The sequence below is a fragment of the Taudactylus pleione genome, unplaced genomic scaffold (genome assembly GCF_031769625.1).
Source record: "Taudactylus pleione unplaced genomic scaffold, aTauple2 ptg000016l, whole genome shotgun sequence".
In the NCBI taxonomy this organism is placed as follows: Eukaryota; Metazoa; Chordata; class Amphibia; order Anura; family Myobatrachidae; genus Taudactylus; species Taudactylus pleione.
In genome coordinates, this window is record NW_028284418.1 from 43,719,395 (window position 1) to 43,738,229 (window position 18,835).

The following is an 18,835-nucleotide window of genomic DNA, read 5'->3' on the forward strand; positions in this document are numbered from 1 at the left end:
AGACCTGGGGGATCACTATGGGTACCCCCGTTTTTACCTGAAGAAGAAAGTTGGGTTTTTAAATAGTTGCGGCAGGTGGTTTTTTTCCCGACTTTGAAGAAGTGATGCAGAAGAGCACTTAGCTTCTTTTTTTTTTCGTTTTTAAAAGTGGTCCCATCAAATTTGGGGTACTTGAAAATGGGTACTAGCATATTTTTAAGTCCCTAAACTAATTTTTAAAAAATTCTGCAAAAATGCACCTGCCGCTACTCTGTGCAATGAAAAAAACACGTGCTGCATATAAGGGAACCCGTGTGGATTTTATGGGTATATTTACTAAGGTGCGGGTTTTTAGAAGTGGTTTTGTTGCCCATAGCAACCAATCAGATTCTACTTAACATTTATCTAGCACCTTCTAGAAGGTAATAACTAGAATCTGATTGGTTGCTATGGGCAACAAAACCACTTCTAAAAACCCTCACCTTAGTAAATATACCCCAATATGTCTATTTTAGAAGTGGTTTTTATTTTTTTAACCCAGATTTTTTTTTTTTGCACATTTCGTCTTAAGGCGGCATTCCCAAAGGTGCAGGCTATTTTTTTTAAGCCTGCACCCCAAAACCCCAAATCTGCACTTTTTTTTTCACCTGCTATAGGTAATTGAAAAATTTTCCCTGTTTTTTTTTTTAAATGACCCTTCACCCCATTTACGAAAAAAAACGGGAATTTTCAGGAAAATATGCCTGGGACCCACTAAAGATGTCCAGACATGGGGGATCACTATGGGTACCCCCATTTTTGCCTGCTGAAGGAAGTCAGGGTTTGTAATAGCCACGCAAGGTGCAATTTTGCGGCTATGAAGAAGTGGTAAAGAATAGCACTTAGGAATAGTAATTTCCCCCCCCCCCAAAAAAAAATCTATCAAATTTGGGGTACATGAAAATGGGGGTAAGCATTTTTGAAAGTCCCTAAAGTAATTTTTAAAAATCTGCAAAATTGCACCTGCCGCTTGTCCCCGCAGTGAAGAAAACACCTGCCGCATACATGGGGACCCGACCTGAATTAATTTAGATAGTTTGGCAATTTGTTCCCCTATTTTTTTATTTTTTTTTTTTACCCCTAAAATTAAACAACAATTTTTTTGGGGTGTCCCGAATATTTTTTAACTTTTTTTGACACAGTTTACCATTAGGGGACTGTCTTAAGGCTGCACGAGGGTTCCCGCAATGTTGTACCCCAAAACCGCCATGGGGCCTCGGTTGAACAGGTCTGCCGCACAGCTACCTGGTCTTCTATCCACACGTTGTTGTTGTTTTTTTTTACTAGTTCATGGTTTTTGCCTCCAGCGACACCCACTCTGGGTGTACAGTTCTCTGGTCAGGCAGCCTGAGCATTCCCTCCCATGGGGGTGGCTGTTGAACGTCCCATGGTTCAGTGTCCCCCAGCATAGAAGAAAGGAGGATTTTTGGGTACTTACCGTTGAATAAATTTCTATGATTCATGCTGGGGGACACTGCGGTCCCTCCCTCACACTCAGTAATGTGGTGTTATGCTTTTGACCGTTTTGGGCCCTGCGGTTTTGTTTTGTGATATTACAGTTTTACTGGGTTACTTCACACTTTTGAAGTTGTACTGGCATGATGGGGTTACAGAGGGGAAGAGCTTGGGGTTAAAGCTACAGGTTTAGTTTAGTTAAGTGCCAGCTCCTGCAGTCCCATCTACAACCCCATGGTCCAATGTCCCCCAGCTTGAATCAGAGAGAAGGATTCAACTGTAAGTACCCAAAAATCCTCTTTTTACACTAGTCTTCAAGCCTTGGCTTCGGTATAGTGACATATTCTCTTAGCCATTCTGTGGATTTTCTTAGATCTGAAAGTTCTTCTGAACAGTGCTCTGTTATTAGTGAGTGCACTGTTACTAAGGGTTAAATGTTTGCAGAGATGAAAGGTTGTGAATATCTAAGTTATTGGTAGATTCGAGGATTTAATTTGAGATGAATTGGTCTAGATTAATACTTTTTCAATGGAAACTTTTATATAATATGTGACATTTATGATGTGTTAGTTATGTGTTAGCCTAAAATGAGAAATTGTTTTTAGACTGTTACTTCGTGGAATTGAATACATTGGCTGAAGCCCCGTACACGCTGGCCGATTTATTTGAACGATACGGAAGAATACGTTATCTTTGAACGATATATTGTTCAAATCGTCCAGTGTGTATGCACTTATCAACGAACGATGCGCGCTCCAGCGGGTTGTTAACGATGCCAACAGTCGTCTGTACATGCAGTCCAATCTGGGGATATCGCTAGCGATGACATGCCGCCCCCACCCCCCGAGCCGTCGTTCACCGTTGCTGGCATCCCTGCCGGGCCCGCCACATCCAACATGGCTCCATAAAAAACATTGTCCAGTGTGTACGGGGCTTTACATTAATTGTGATTGACTTCTTCAGTGAAGGCATCCATTATGTGGGCTGAACTAATTAATATCCATGAGGCTTCACCCTATCACTTCACAAGCAAAGGAGTAATAGTTGATATTTAAATTGTTATGAACATTTGTGGCAGGAAGGTGACAATAACGTCACCAAGATTCCACTTGCATATGTGAAGTTGTACATTGTACCCATGAGGCATGGTTTTATAAGTTACCTTTTTTTTTTTTTCTTTAATCTAGAATTCATGACTTTTGTCCTGATACCATATCAGTGTCTGATCTTATATGCAGTATACACATTTCTTTCAAATGTATGTTTGAGAGAACTACCTAATAATAATTTTGTTGTGCCTATTTGTGGGAACTGTAGGAATATAAGAGTAACCAGGAGAAGAATAATGCAAAGAGGTGTTTTTCAGTGATTATGGGGTATAGCAGCACCGTACTACAGGCGTATTCAAATGCGGCCATCCAGATGCTGTGGTACTGCACATTCCAGCATGCCCTGCCACATTTCTGCTAATAGGGCATGTTAAAACTGTGGCATGGGTATGCTGGGATGTGTAGTGGAGGGCACATGTTGAATACACTTGCCCCTACTATTAGTTTAAAAACCTATTGAGACTGAAGTGTATTTGTTTATCACTGAATTATGGGTTTTTGTTTCCCATGCTATAAATATTGTAATTAAATGAACCTAATATTGATAGCCGTAATATTTAATGAAAATGACAGCACAATATCTTGTATAGCTCATGCCGAACAAGTAATAAATCGGTTAGCAGAGCAGAAATTGTGTGAAATCATTATGCATGCCTAGAGCAGTGTGTAAACACTTATATGCGCCTGTTAAGATTTTTGACATCTTGTAATTCCGCTTGTCTCCAATGAGGATGGATTTACCCAATTGTGTACACACGCAGACCTGGAGAAAGAAGGCAATATGCCTGGAAAAGAGAAATAATTTGCAGTGGTCAGGAGTTAGGTGTGAGTACAGGAGAATGACCATTGCCCTGTCTAGCGACACTGATTGGCACTTTTTTCATTGCTCTGGCACAGAATGTGCTTCTGTAGATGTGTTTAAAATAATTTTGTTGTTACATACACAATACATGAGTTGTTTCTGCTCTATTAGAAAGGCGATTCTAAGGTAAAAATATGTTGAATAGCAAATATATTTGTTGCATATAAGGGAAGTTAATTATTATATAATTGCAACTCAAGTGTATTGGTCTGTGATGTGGTTCTGTCATAAAGCTGGCATATATGTAGGATTTGCAGACCGCGACACCTCTTGAACGTAACTAGAATTCCACATATTGGTTAAAATCTGCTTTTTTTTTTTTTAGGTGAAACTTATGCCCCTTTTGTGCTTTACTCTAATTAGTCATTTATTTGCCTACATCAGTACTGTGTTTTGTACAGGTGCAGAGGATGTGATCAACTCCTCAGTGCTGGCAGACAAGGAAAAAAGAAAACTCCCTACTCCTACAGATGCAGCTCCAAAGCCTCCAAATAACACAGGTCTATTTGATGATGACGAGGAGATCTTTAGTGGATCAGCTACAGCACAGCCTGCAGGTATTCAACATTGCATTGTATGATATATAGCTCAACTTCTAGGGGTGGTGGAAGGTCCTGTACTCTATAAATGTGCCTCCTCTACCCTTTTATTTTAGTAAAACAAAAAAAATCATCCTGCAAAACAAGTTCTTTTCTTTACAAGTGGTTACCAAAGTGGGTGCAGGCCCATGCTTAATCTGCACCTGCGCTTCTCCCGTCAAACTGAGTAGAATTCTATGACCTACCTTTTTAGCTCAAAAATTCAAGGGTTTACCTATAGAAACAGGTGTATTTGGGCAAATAATGGTGTACAATGTCACAGAACAGCATTTGCCCTTAATTTTTGTATGGTCATAAATGAGACTTAATGACAGTTCAAGTTTTGTTAATGCATTTACATAGCCTACTGTATATTTCATGAGTAGATCTCTTATCTACAGCAACTTCTAGGTAGTGTCTATCTTCAGCACAAATTTGTTATGTTCAGTTAAAGCTTATTGTTATCTTGTTCTGTTTTACAATGTGTCAGTGTTGGTTTAGTCAATTGTTCAGTAGAGTTTATGCATGACCTGTACTATTACCAGTCTATGCAGGTGATTTCCTTCTTTCAGGGAAAGCCAAGGAAGCCTCTGATCTGTTTGCTGATGATGAGGACTTATTTAATGAACGCAATTCTACAACAATTAAAAAATCAAAAGAGTCAGAGGCACCTAAACCAACAACCCTGGATAAAAAGGTGCGGGTGTACAAGAGTTTATTGTCTGTCTTTATTATAAGTAAGGCACACTTTGCACTGAGATCTTTAGTTAGAGGTATTCCACTCTTAAAGAAGGACTATAAGGTTGCATTATGGCATGCTTTATAAAGGCAATTAATACAAATTCTTAATACTATTCTGTCCTGCAAGTGCTTCCTTTGTCTCTTTAAACACATTAATATTGCTGCCATGTTTTTCTGTAACACAATTTGCAATGAATGTAGTTTCCTCATATGTAGTTGTTAAATAGATGTGAACAGTCACTGATGTCTATTGAGGTTCAGTCTGTGTGAGACAACATAGGCTAGTTTGGAATGCAGATGCAACAAAGGTAACTTTTTAATTTGCAGTGCAATTGTGCGCCTTTAATCCTGCATGGTAATTGAGCTGACCACTAACTCCACCCTACAGGAACGCTCTGGAAAGGATGGCAGTTGCAGTGTGAAGTATGTCTAAAGCCGCATATCCACTAGACAATATGCTCCATGAGCGATATCGTCTAGTGTTTCCCGGGCAGTGATGTTCTCAATGTCATTAACGACATTGAGCACCCACACTGAACGATATCATTCACGATATCGTTCAGTAACGACACCCTCCCTCATCCCTGTACTTGCATAACTTGACTATCGCCAGGTTGCCCTGCAAGTACGGGCGATGAAAGATGTCGTCAACGACCAGCGGGAGCGCGCATCGCTGATTGTTGACGGCATGTCCACTGGACGATATTACGGATGATGAACAATAATGATATCATTCAAATTGTCCACTTTATCGTCTAGTGGATGTGCGGCTCAGTCCTCCCTAACTGCTCTCTTCAGAACACCTACTAAGAATGGGACACGCTTCTCTAAATTCCCCACAGTTGGGACAAAAGTCCTGGATATTCCTTTAGGATAGGGACTGTCCTGCAGATATCAGAATAGTTGGCAAGCTGTTGTAGCAACAAGTTTTTATAAGCATTATTCAATTTTTATTCTGGAGTATCTATCCGCATAATCTTACTGAATGCACATCAGAAAACCACCACACAGAGATTTGAATGCATGCACATAATACCTTTATTACACCTTTTACAGAATGTATGATATTTGTTTTTTTTTATTGTGCTAATGTGCTGTATTTCACAAACCTTAAATATAATATTTGTACTTTTTTTCAAGACTGTACAATTGCCTACAGAAAAAGCTACATTGCCTGAACCTTCGGCCAAAAAACAAATTAGAGGTCTCTTCTCTGATGAAGAGGATTCGGAGGTATGTCCATGGAAAGGTCTGATCTATTCTGCGCTGGACCATATTATAGGCCAGCACCGAACTTGCCATTGTGAAAGAATACTTCCCTTTGTCGAATATTTTTTTACTCCTTATTTCTGATTTGAAAAACATGTTGACGGTAGCAGTTGATTCAATGCAGATGTTAGATCACTTTTGCCTTATTTTGTAAAAAATAAAATAAAAAATATATATATATATATATATATATATATATATATATATATATATATATATATATATATACCGTATATACTCGAGTATAAGCCGAGTTTTTCAGCACATTTCTTGTGCAGAAAAAGCCCCCCCTCGACTTATACTCGAATCATGCCCGCATGGTGCACAGCTGAGTAGCGTACCATGCGGGCCGCGGTGCAGACTGTGTCTCTGTGACACAGCTGCACCGCATGTGTAGCGCTGACCGGACTGAGTTCGGTCCGCTCTACACACTGCAAAACACACAGCCGCCGGCAACGGCAGCTGTGTGTTTGTTGTAATCAGCAGCCGATGAGAGTCTATCAGACTCTCACCGGCTGCTGCTGCTCCCACTGCGGGAGCCATCTTCCGGCTCCCGCAGTGGGTAATGGGAGAGACGTTGTCATGACGACGTCTCTCCCATAATGCAAAGCGGCCGGAGGAGCTGGTAGCAGCATCGGGACCAGGAGCGGGGTTTCAGGTAAGTGTTTTTTTTTTTTTTTTTTATTACATCTCTCTCTACTGGGGGGGGCTAGTACTGGGGGCACTGCCATGGGGGGGATTACTACTGGGGGCACTACCAGGGGGGGATTAATACTGGGGGCACTACCAGGGGGGGATATTGCTACTGGGGGCACTTCCAGAGGGGGAATATTACTACTGGAGGCAGTACCAGGTGAGGGATTACTACTGGGGCAGTACCAGGGGGGGATTAATACTGGGGCAGTACCAGGGGGGGATTAATACTGGGGGCACTACCAGGGAATGCCTGCCGTCTGAGGCCGGCCCCACTGACATCACAAGTGATGTCAGTGGGAGTGCTTTTGGCTCTGTCAGAGCCAAAAGCACTCTTGGGCTTGCAGCAACGAGACCCTACCACAAGGGTCTCGTCGCAAGCCCGATGGTCTTGACCATCACGACCATCTTTTTGGCCACTCGCTATAGCTGTGGGTGGTCACCCACAGCTATGTGAGCGGCCAGGAGGCCGCTCTAAAAAAAGAGAAGGACGGCGCTGTCAGAGCATCCGGCTCTGAATCAGGGCCTCTGTTCGGCTATCAACCCTATCTACATAGAATTGTATTTCTAATGCCTTTTCTCTTTTAACTGTTGCTGACACGAGTTGAAGCTCTGTTTATCACAGGGGGAGGGGGGTTGCGCTCTTTGAGAAACACTGCTGGCAAAATGTCAGAACCCAAGAGGATTTGTTCTATAGCTTTAATCTTTGGCTCGCTTTTTTATGCCTCCCAGATGGCATGGGATGTACAGAATCCATCCTTGATATAAAGCTGGGTACACATTAGACGATGTGCAAATTTATGCGATATCGTCAACGATTTTCCCTTGAACTCCCGGACAAACGATATAGTGCATACACACTGTGCAATCTTACAAACGTCGGAATGACATATCGTGCATCATTAATGATATATCGTTTGCTTTCTAAACACCTGACGACCATCTTCAAGATTTCAGCAAAGTTATAATAATGGTGTGTGTCTCTTTCTAGAGGTGATAAAAAGCAGTGACCATTTTAGCTCTTTGCTACAGAGGACCAGGCATGCACATCACTATACATACCAGACAGAAGTTCAGTTAGGGGCAAGACTGCACAACAAAAATCATCATCCTCTGCTGCCACTCACGATTCGCACAGGACACGATCCAGCCACAAAATGGAGGAACAGGGAGCGTCTGGGGAGGGACTGAGCTGACGTCAACATCGGGCAGTTCTGAACCACACATCGTTTATCGTTCGGTAGAGCTTACACACAGCACGATGTGGTAAAAATCGTTAACGACATCCTCAGATTGAGCAGCATGTATGGCCAACCAAAAGACACAACAAACGGCTCACGGGAGCGTGCGATAGTGTAATGTTCACTCTAGGTCTGGCGGCAGGCAGGGAGCCGGACCTAGAGCAAGGGCACTTTTGCGCGTGCGTGGCTGAAAAGGGGGTGTGGCCAATTAAAAGGGGGCGTATCTTTATGGCTCGTCCCCTTTTCGTCACTCTTGGGGATGTGCCTGGCACTTATGGACGTGTCTGGCAGCCCCCAAGCACTGCGGTCACTGTGAATGGATGCATTCACCGCTGCTCTGCCGTTTTCCCCACCCGCGGGACACTTTGGCCCACGAGTGGAGGATAGAACCTGCAGGCTGTTTCATCGGGGCGCCGCGCTGGAGGGCAGGGTGCTTTCTGCCCTTCAGAAATAGGGTTAGGCGCGGCACCCAGCTAAAACAGCCTAGCGGGAACGCTAATCGTGCATACACACTGGACGATTTGAAATCGGAAATCGTCAAATCATCCAAAATATTGTCTAGTGTGTACCCAGCTTAAGACAGCCTTAGATTGTTCACAGAAGATTGAGAATCTTTAGGCAATCTGTGCAGTATCACCAAAGAGTCCATGGTAGGCCCATCCTCTGGCAACAATTTGAGTAGCAGAGGCAACCTACAAACAGAGGTGCCACCTGCATGCTTCTCTTCCTGCTCCTCCATGCGGCATAGAGAAAGACGCGGCAGGTGAGCCGCACATGTGCAAAAAGTGCATGTCTGAGATCATGCCGGGTCCTAGTGCCCGACAGCTATTGGCCGCCAGACTCCAGTGCACCAAGTTTTGATCAATAGACAACATATCCAAAAAGTTCTCGTCTTCCCTTCACTTTTTTGATGTTCTTATGTGAGCTTGCATTGGAAAGGATCATCAAGCATACTGTAAGTTAAAATGAATCCTACTTTCCACACAACGGCTTTATAAACACATTTTTTTATCTAAATTCATCCTTAAGTAATGGTAAATAATAATAATAATGGTATTAATAATAATCTTGGAACCAACCTGCAAAGTCCCACTCTGATGCTAGGGTTACTTCACAACCCAGAAATACTTTAATGAGAGCAGGGCCAAAGTCTGACTACTTACACTTGGTTTCTCAACTTAGTCACTCAGGGATTCTGGATACAATTCTTAGAGATTCCTCTGAATATGTTCTTTCTGTCACATGTTCCCATTGTCTCATAGTGCGCAGACCAGGCCTTTTTCAGTAATCACCTGTGATCTTCCAGTGCTACAAATATGGAGTTCCTTCTGTCATATACTGCACTTGAAAGCCCTCAGCAAGTTCTTTCTATCGTAATCATTCAAGGTGGCATCTTTTCAGTCCAGTCCATGAGACTAAACCCATATCAATTTAAACCCATCCGGGAAGTCTCGTAACTATTCCTTTGGTTTGCATTAAAGGGAATTACTTCCAATATCATGAGCTTCACTGCAACCTTTACCATGTGTACATTTGCTCCATGGGCTTGCACCAATATCATGATTTCCACAGTGTTGCTTCTACATTACCAGGGAATCATGATTCTCTCTTACGTTTATTATAAACTGATGAAACACTTTCCAAGTAATTGACCCTTCAACATCTCAAGTGCACCATCCAGGCCTTGAAACTTCTTGGGTAAATTAGCAACACACTAGAGTTGTCCCTAGTTTTATGTTCAAGTTTAAATTCTCCCCTCAGACCTCCCCATGCACAGCACTTTGGTACTGAATGTATATAGAGATGATCACAATCTGTTCTGTAAAGTCAGCCTCTTACACACAGTTCCACCTGTGCTACATCCATATCTCTATCTTCCACTCATAGAACAGGTCACACAGTGCATTTTGGGAGTCAAAATTGGCTTTTTCCAAAGGTTTTGTGTTGTGGTGACAGCCCAGTCCAAGCCTCCAGGGGAGCCAATCTGGTCATTCCTGAATATCTTTTTTGGATTTATATAATGTGGATGTAGCCATCTCTGTGACAGACTATCTATGGGAAGAAGGCCCTTTTTCTTTGCTTCTTTTCTACTCCACTCTGCTAAAGGAGTAAAGATGATTCTCTGCGTTTACCATTAAATCCTTTTCTATGAAACTATAAGGTGACAAAATCCAGACCACGCATGAATACTTGTTTTCTGTTTTTTTTTTTCCTTTTCTCCATTCTGGGTTAGGGGTAAATTGAGCATATGCTAAGAGTCTTATAGAATAGCTGAAGAGTCAGTTGTTGTCCCAGTGCTCTTAATGGTGACATAACCCCACTGTCTATTTCAGGGGTAGGCAGCCTATGGCACTCCAGCTACTGTGAGACTGCAAATCCCAACATGTCCTGCCACAGTGTTGCTGTTAGGACATGCTAATACTATGTCAAGGCATGCTGGTATGTGTGTTTCCACAGCATCTGGTTGCTTACCTCTGGTCTATATACCCGAACTCCAGATAAAACGACTTAAATGATCTATGGCCAGTTTGACCACACACGTGGATCAACTGGTAGTCGGACTAATCATTATATAGTTTAGAATTGTGCCGTTGTGTGAGGTTCCCATGTACAATGACCTGTAGAGTAATTGCTACATATAATATAAAAAAAAAAATTATTTTTTGTCTCTTAGACAGATTTATTTTTGCCAAGTCAAAGTGTCGGCAAGTCTAAAACAACAATGTTGCCGACGTCCAAGACCAGTAAATCTCTGTCTCTATTTGATGATGAAGATGAAGTAAGTGTGTTTGTTGTATAGGTGTGTATATTATTGTTAATATTGCTCTTATTACTTCCATTACCCCACTATGAATGTCTTAAGCCTCATCTACCGTCTGCCTATCTCAATTCGTTTAACAACTCCATTAGAGCAGCGTTATAGAAGTTAAGCAACAAGAATGTTTTTGTTTTTTTACCATTTAAATGATTCACAGTTTTAATTCCTGTATGGTTTACTGTTCATGATCACAAGAGACTCCAGACCAATGTACAGTTGATAGCAACTTAACCTTAAGATAAGAAAACACTGTCACTCAAAATTATTTTTAATATAAACCCAGTGGTCATAGAATAAGCAATCCCACTTCATTTCCCATTAGATATTTGCTTTTTATTAGACTGTTTGGTGCTATAGATGTAGCCACCTGTTGTTTTCCTGTCACCTTTCACAGCAGTGACCATTGCGTTTTATTGTCTCCTCCTGGAGAATAGTTTTTTTGAATGGTGCATTTGCCAGTACTGCGCAGCAGCTTGTGCTGCTAAACGTGGTCTTATGGTGGGTACACACTAGACAATATGCTCCCTGAGTGATATCGTGTAGTGTGTCCTCGGCAGGCTGTGCTCAATGTCGTTCATGACATTGAGCACACCACCTGAACGATATCATTAACGATATCGTTCAGCGCCAGGCTCTCTCCCCCATTCCCCAACATGCAGCAACCTGACGAGGTCGTCAGGTTGTTCTGCATGTTCAGGCGATGGACAATGTCGGAAACGACCAGCGGGAGTGTGCATCACTGGTCGTTTCCGACATAAAAGTGCACGATTTGTGCACGATTACTGAGCGACTGCACGATTACGATGTCGTAATCGTGCAGTCGCTCAGTAATATCGCCCAGTGTGTACCCACCATTAGAGGTAAAACATGTTATGTTACGTTACGTTATGTTATGTTATGTGGGCAGTTGGTCATTTTTACAACTTTTTTTTATGTTTTTTTTTAAATCATTTATACTAAAAATAACTACCCAACTTCAAGTTCACAAACAAAGATTAATTCTGCCACCACTCAGTAAAAAGTCCACAAAAGCTGTAATATAAGTTTAACATCTGCATTAGAGAGGAATGCCAGTCCTCTAACAGTAAACAAACACCAAAAGACAGGTGGTGCTATAAACATAACCTCAAACCACAATATCATACATGAAAAACATTTACTGAAAAATTATAATAATGTTATTAATAACAATTCCCGGGAGACAATATAAAAAAACACTAATAATTACTTGAGGTACATACAATATTAATCCATATAGTTGTACAGTATCTAAATACAGAATGAAAACACACAAACACCTCAGTCCAAGTCAATTAACAGTAGTTAATGAGTGATTGTCAATTGACTTGGACAGAGCTGTTTCTGTTTTATTTTTATACTTTAAGTTCTATATAGCTATATGGATTAATATTGTATTTACCACTCATGTAATTATTATTGTGTTTTTTTATTTATTGTGCTCCCGGGAGTTAATACCATTATTCTTATTTTTCATTAAACGTTTTTGATGTTATGGTATGAATTTGTTTATAGCGCCACCTGTTTTTGGTGTTCGTTACAGCAAGTTGACTGAAAAGAATGCCAGCTTGCCTGCCTTGCTCGGGAACTGGCTAAAATTGGGTAGGAGGCACCATGCGCCATAGAGCTTCTTCTGACCCCTAGTTTTATTTTGGTTGTGAGACTCCTACCTTCATGTTTCTCTGAATGCTAGCTAGCCCAGCCTAGAGCTGGTATTGTAATAGAAAGTCATTCTAGCAATTTTTTCAGTTAATGAAGATATTAATGATGCTTAAAACAAAGCAGCCGTGTTAGTTTTCTTTTCTGTAAAATAAGCAATATGTGGGTAAAGTTTCCCTGCATAAAATTCAGGGCAATTATCCAACTTACTATTTTTTAGGATTTATTTGGCGTTGTACCCGAGAAGAAGCCATTGCCTACTTCTGCAAAATCAGTTCAGCAGTCTGTAACACCTGCAGCAGCAAAATCTCAAAAATCAGCCCAATGTAGCAGTGACGAGGAGGTAATATTTATTGGGGTATTAGATGGGTGCAGTCTCCAATGCAGAGGCAACAGGTGGTGATCTATTGGAGTCAGCTTCAAAGCATGTTTTGTATTCAGAAAAATCTCTAACATCTGACATAATTCAGTTATCAAATGAGGCACACTGTAAAATGATTACATTTAGCCTGATATTGATATTTAGGGAAAAGACCTTTAAGTCTTCTGTTTATTGCTTCTAAATGAATTGCCTTTTTCAGCCTCTATCTCTTAACTCGTAGCTATGGTCATATAGTAAGCTTTCCAAAACCTTAGTGACAGCAGCCAGATTACAGGGGACAATGGGGAGGGGGAATCTGGCCTGCTTATATAGCAGCCTGTACTTTATCCTGTGATCAGTACAGAGGTGTCCTGCTACATCTTTGCCGCCGATGAGGCAAACGTGCGCTGGCATTGCAGCGATGCAGTACTCCAGGCTATGGCATCATTCGCACCATGCATTTCCATGGTTCGCACCCATTAGAAGAAGCATGACTTGCGACTTGCCGCGGAATGCATGTCGTAACGCCGGCAAAGAAGTAGCAGGACAGATCTTTTATATTGATGTGAATTCCACAGCACCAATGCTCAAGTTCTGCTTAGTGTCTGTTGTGTGTCTGATTCTTTTTATATCTCTAAAAATGTGTGTTTCTGTGTGTTTTGGCAAGATGAAGCTAGGTGGCGATAGTGAGCCATGGATTCTGTGTAGGGCTGGAGGGATCCGCATGCACAGGTTAGAAAAAGGAGGTGTGACCACACCTAATGGCTGCCCATTGCAGTCAGTCCAAGAAAGACTGAGGCAGACAAATGTGTATACAGCCCAGGTGGGGTTGTGGAAGCCAGTCAGGCTGCCTGTGGAGAGTCCAAGTGGGACTGTGGCAGCTATAGAGCCCGTGTGCTAAGCCAGACTAGTGGGATGACTGGAGGCCGTGTCCAGACCTGTAGGTGACAGGGAGGACTACAAAATCTGACTGTGTTTTGTGAAGTTGTGGCAAGCAAGCCAGGCCAGGAGCCCAGTGTCTCAACCTCTGAGAGAAAGGACTATAAAGACTGAGACTCTATTATGTGTGCAGACTAGCTGACCATTATAGAGAGGGGCCAAGAAGTGAGGTAGTGCCCTGCATGGGGGCTTTGGCATTTATTATTTTGTTTCTATATGCTGACAGTAAAACAGAATTTGTTTCATTTACCCTGGAAGTTGCATGTGGACCCTTATTATGCACCTAGATACAGCACCACTGAGCAGCTACCGAGCTAAGTTACCCCAGTTTATCACAGTGAGTGTGTATATCCTATTTATAAGCAAATTCTCAAATAAAAACACTTTGTCTCGTGTCACTACTGTAAGGCATATCATGACATTGTCCACATTAAACAAACTCGCACATACAGTATATACATGAGGTGTATAGATTGTGTTAATGGGTTTTTCTCCTTCATCCACTAGGGGACACTGGAGTTCAAGACAGTGGGGTATAGACGGTGGTAGAGCAGAGCCTGGCACTTTAAATAATTCTGAAGTGTGACTGGCTCCTCCCCCTCTATGCCCCATCAGCCCCAGTTTTTAGAATGTGCCCGAGAGAGCCGGTCACATAGGGCTGAGCTCCAGCCCACACTTAGTATTTTTTCTTTTATTTCAACTTTATTTTAATTTCTAGCTTTCACAAAGCATTGAGGACAGGCTGACAGAGTACTGCGTCTGTCAGCCTGCTACATGGAGGCATCAGGAGACCCGCCACCACTAAAAAAGAGTGCGTGTCGGAGTCCCAGGCACCCTGGCAGTAGCTCAGGGAGGACACGCCACAGCTTAATATAGAGGCTGTGTCCGTGCTTCCGAATGCCTAGCCGCAGCCCTGATGCCAGCAGTGGTAAGTATAGCTCTGTTCCCCTTATGGGGAACAGAGTTTAATCTGCGGCCCCTCTGCCCCCTCCCAGGCTCATGTGGTATACACTGTAGTATAACCCCTCCTGGAATCCTGTTATAACGCCGCTAGCGTTATTACAAGGGGCGGAGCTACCGCGCATAGAGCGCGGATACATGTACAGGGAGACTGTTCAGACAGTCTGTAATGTTGCTGCCTAGCAGCGAGCCCTGATATCCCTGCACGACTGAGCGCTGTCTGACTTAATAGAGCTGACAGCGCTCTGTTTGTCTGCTGCTCTCACGAGAGCCGAATCCTCCCTCTGCTCTATCCCCATGGGGAGGGAGCCTGCCGCGTCCCGCTACTCCCATAAGGGAGTCTACATTGCGCAGCAGCGCGGCTGTTCCCTGCCGCGCTGATGCTTGTAGGAGCACTGGCGCTGGCTTCTGCACACAGCCGCCGGAGAGTGAGGCTGTTATTCACAGCGCTCTGCTGCTGGTTGCGGCGCCGGTGCTTGTATGAAGATTGCACCGGCGCTGGCTACAATTGGCCGTATGGCGGGGCTTAGGGAGCTGCTCAGCGCGGCTGTTCCCTGCCGCCCTGGTGCTGGTAGAAGCACTTGCACTGGCTTCTGCACACAGCCGCCGGAGAGCGAGGCTGTTATTCACAGCGCTCTGCTGCTGGTTGCGGCGCCGGTGCCTGTATGAAGACGCACCGGCGCGGGCTATTACATTCCCGCTCCCCCACTCGCATTATGCCTGCTATACCAGCCATTGTTTGCGCCCCGCCCGCTTATTGATAAGGGGCGGAGTCTAGTCCATGCTGGCGTGCACAGATGCCGCCATTACAACCAGCGAGTATTATAAAATAGCATATGCACCTGCCTTAAAAGGAGCCGGGGCTTATTGCCAGCATCTCCTGCATCCTCACTCTGGAGTTGTGTGGGGGGTGCAACCCTTAACAGGGTTGTGGGTTTTATTCCCAGTACGGCCCTAGCTGTTTGGAGTTTGTATGTTCTCCCTGTGCTTGCATATGGCCTCTCCCGTTTTTTTCTTAACTTAAACCTACAGCACCTGGTCTTATTAGGTTTAATGGCACAACTGTGGAGTTTGTAATTTAACCTGCAGACTTTATATAGATTCTGGCTCTGCCTCATCTCTGTTATATTGCACGTCGGTAGTTCCCCTACGGAACTGGGCAGTGTACTGGTTTAATGTTATATATATAAAAAATAAAAAAAAATGACGCACAGGGAGGAACATGCCACAGCCTAATATAGAGGTTGTGTCCATGCCACTTTGCCCACCACATATCTATCAGCGCCTACGGCCACACGCCCAATCTCGTCTGATCTTGGACGCTAAGCAGCGCCAGGCCTGGTTAGTACTTGGATGGGAGACCGCCTGGGTATACCAGGTGCGGCAGGCTTATTACATTGAACATCTGGGGCAAATATGCTTGATGTGTAACAGAATAATGCAGTGTGTTTCTTGCATCTATAGCTGCCAGAGATCACTCTGCCTAAATGTGTATAGTATGCATAGTCGGGGCCACTGTTCTGGCTGCTGCCAGAAATTATGGTTATTGCATATCTTTAACTCAAGGTTAGCACAAGGGTGCGTCCCATCCCCAGGCTTATGCCTCACATTGGCTCACCTTAAGAATGAGCCGTACTCTTCTCATGCATATATGTGGCTGCACATATGTTAAATCTCAACAGCCTTCGGTGCTTACCTTAGAAGGTATGCATCTGTGCATCTATATGGATTTATATCTTATTTATTCCCTTCGGCAGCACACACAACACGAAGTAGTAACATATGGCCGTTGTAGTGGTTGGCGTTGCTGTCTCGCATCACTGAGGTCATCTTTTGATTTCCATCACCTGGAGCCAGAAGGGCACACCTGATAAGGCGAGTACACCGGTAACGGAAGGGTCCCAGGATCGCAATCAGTCTGGGATAGTACGTTGCCAACATTTCCTGCCCCAACGCCGTAGCAGAATGACGGCCACGCGCGGCACATGAGCAGTCTCCCTGCGTGGAGGTAAGCCACATGTATGTATATACTTGTATTTTATACTAAACCCTGCGTTAAGACCTGGGGCTCAGTTCCTTCCATGGCTCTAACTATTGCCTATGTTATATTTTTCAAATTATATCGTCACCTACTAATCTTGTATGTAGGTACGCGTAGGCATGTGGGGATTTATGTATGTATGTATTTATATATATATATATATTGCTTCTTATCCTTACCATTAAAGCAGGGGTAGGATGTGTTGTTCTCAGTTTTATGTCTGATGCCTAGCATATTTAAAGAGGATGCTGCGATGAGAGGCTGGACTCTCCTGATCCGGTAGTTTGTTCTATAACTCCGCTTACACCATCTCTCCCTAGGGATTGGGTGGTGTGTGTGTGTATATGTATATAATTATGGATATGTGTAGGTATGCCTATACTTCCACAATCATTAAGGTACATATTATTCGACGTCTGGAAAGCTGCCAGGGTTTACCAGAAGCTGTCTGTTATATCCATACATATTATATGGTGGCTCTATAGACTAGACTAGAGTCATGTTCTGCAGCTTACATAGGATAGTCACAGGCTCCTACGGCATTGCTTCTAGTATGGACTCTATACATGTCCTGGGGCCTTCCTGTATGTCCACACATGTATATAAGGATATGTACTTACACCCGCCTCGGGTTATAGTCCTGTTTCCATCAGTCTATATCTACGGCGTCCATTTGGGGGACCTATTAATTATGACTACACTCTAGTAACCAACTTGTAAGACACTAGGAATGCAGTGTGTGTATGTATAGATATAGCATGCTGATCTCCTGGTGCGGGATATATGTGTGTGTGTATATATATATGTATATGTATGTAGCGTGCTGATCTCCTGGTGCAGGAGTTTGACAAGTGGCTTACTATGTCGGTACTAACTCTTCCTTTCAAAGAGTTTGCCTTTTCATGCAGCTATGTTTATGTGTGTGTATGTGTATATATACTGATATATTCCCATTCCTTGTATGAATTTTCCTAATAATTGGAGAAATCTGTTTTTGGCCCTGACTGGCGTTATCACTACATATATATATATATATATATATCTCTTCTTACTTGGGATAATTAACGCATTCTATGTCTATGTACAGGTACCTTTCCCAGTATCGATTCTGGTACTTTATATTATTGTCTTGTCGCATATCTCAATAAAATGGGTATCTGAAGGTCCCTTGGGTACATTTCCTATCAGTACATAGAGAATCCAGGATCTATTCCATCCTCATGGCTTATTTAGTTAAATTACATGAGGCCTAGGGCCACCCGCCGATATAGGCAGGGTCTGGCCTGGGTTGTATCAGATTGTGGGCGTAATACACACTTCACCATTATAAGTGTTAATGTAAGGATACACTAGCAGACCGTTTTTGGGGTATGTGTAATCTCTATATGGATACATATCCCTAATGGAACAGGCTCAGGTATAGTGTCCTGTTGTACGGCCTTCTTGTCTCCACTAACAATTTGCTAGTTTCTACAGTATTTTCTTCTGCAGCATCTCCAGACTGAAGTCCGTGCTGTAGAGCATTGATCTTTGCCCACTGAGGCTACTCTCTGTACCTGACGTGGTGGGTTGCTGTGAGATGAATAAGGTCAGTGACATTCTACATAGCGTCCAGAGGGCTTCTGGTCGCTCACAGGTAAGCGGGCTTACCCCACTAATGCCTCGGAAGATGCATCCTGACATAGCTGTTATTCTCTCTTACGCACCCTAGCTGCTGTCCTAGCAGCCTTCAGTTCTTTTAACTCAGTTGGCTGTACACTTTAGAGCTTTCCTGGTGTGTAGGTGCATAGTTTTAACATTGAGATTTGTGACTCTATTCTACTGGAATCTGTTGGGTTTATGGACTGAAGCGCATCTAAAGTGTGACAGTCTCTATGTTCCATACAGGCTACCTGGTTTGTTTCCTGTTCAGTATATGTTGATAAATTCAGCACACTGACCGGTACCTGAAGGGTACCTTCATAGTTGTCCTAGTGCTTTAGCCTTGTGGATGGGATACTTCCCTATATTGGTAACTCTCCCTGGGTGGAGGTGGCATCCGTGCTCTTTTTCTGCTAAGGGTATCCTGGGTGT

General features: G+C 43.1%; 1 protein-coding gene across 2 annotated transcripts in view; it reads left to right on the forward strand.

Moving 5' to 3' along the window:
* The window catches only part of LOC148541989 (WASH complex subunit 2-like), a 78,547-nt gene that overhangs the window by 24,051 nt on the left and 35,661 nt on the right, over positions 1-18,835 (forward strand). For both annotated transcript variants that reach the window (XM_088475751.1, XM_088475752.1), the window contains exons 14-18: positions 3,846-4,001; positions 4,595-4,719; positions 5,904-5,996; positions 10,641-10,745; positions 12,682-12,804. In XM_088475751.1, the coding sequence (XP_088331877.1) occupies positions 3,846-4,001; positions 4,595-4,719; positions 5,904-5,996; positions 10,641-10,745; positions 12,682-12,804 (602 nt within the window). The remainder of the gene's footprint in view (positions 1-3,845; positions 4,002-4,594; positions 4,720-5,903; positions 5,997-10,640; positions 10,746-12,681; positions 12,805-18,835) is intronic.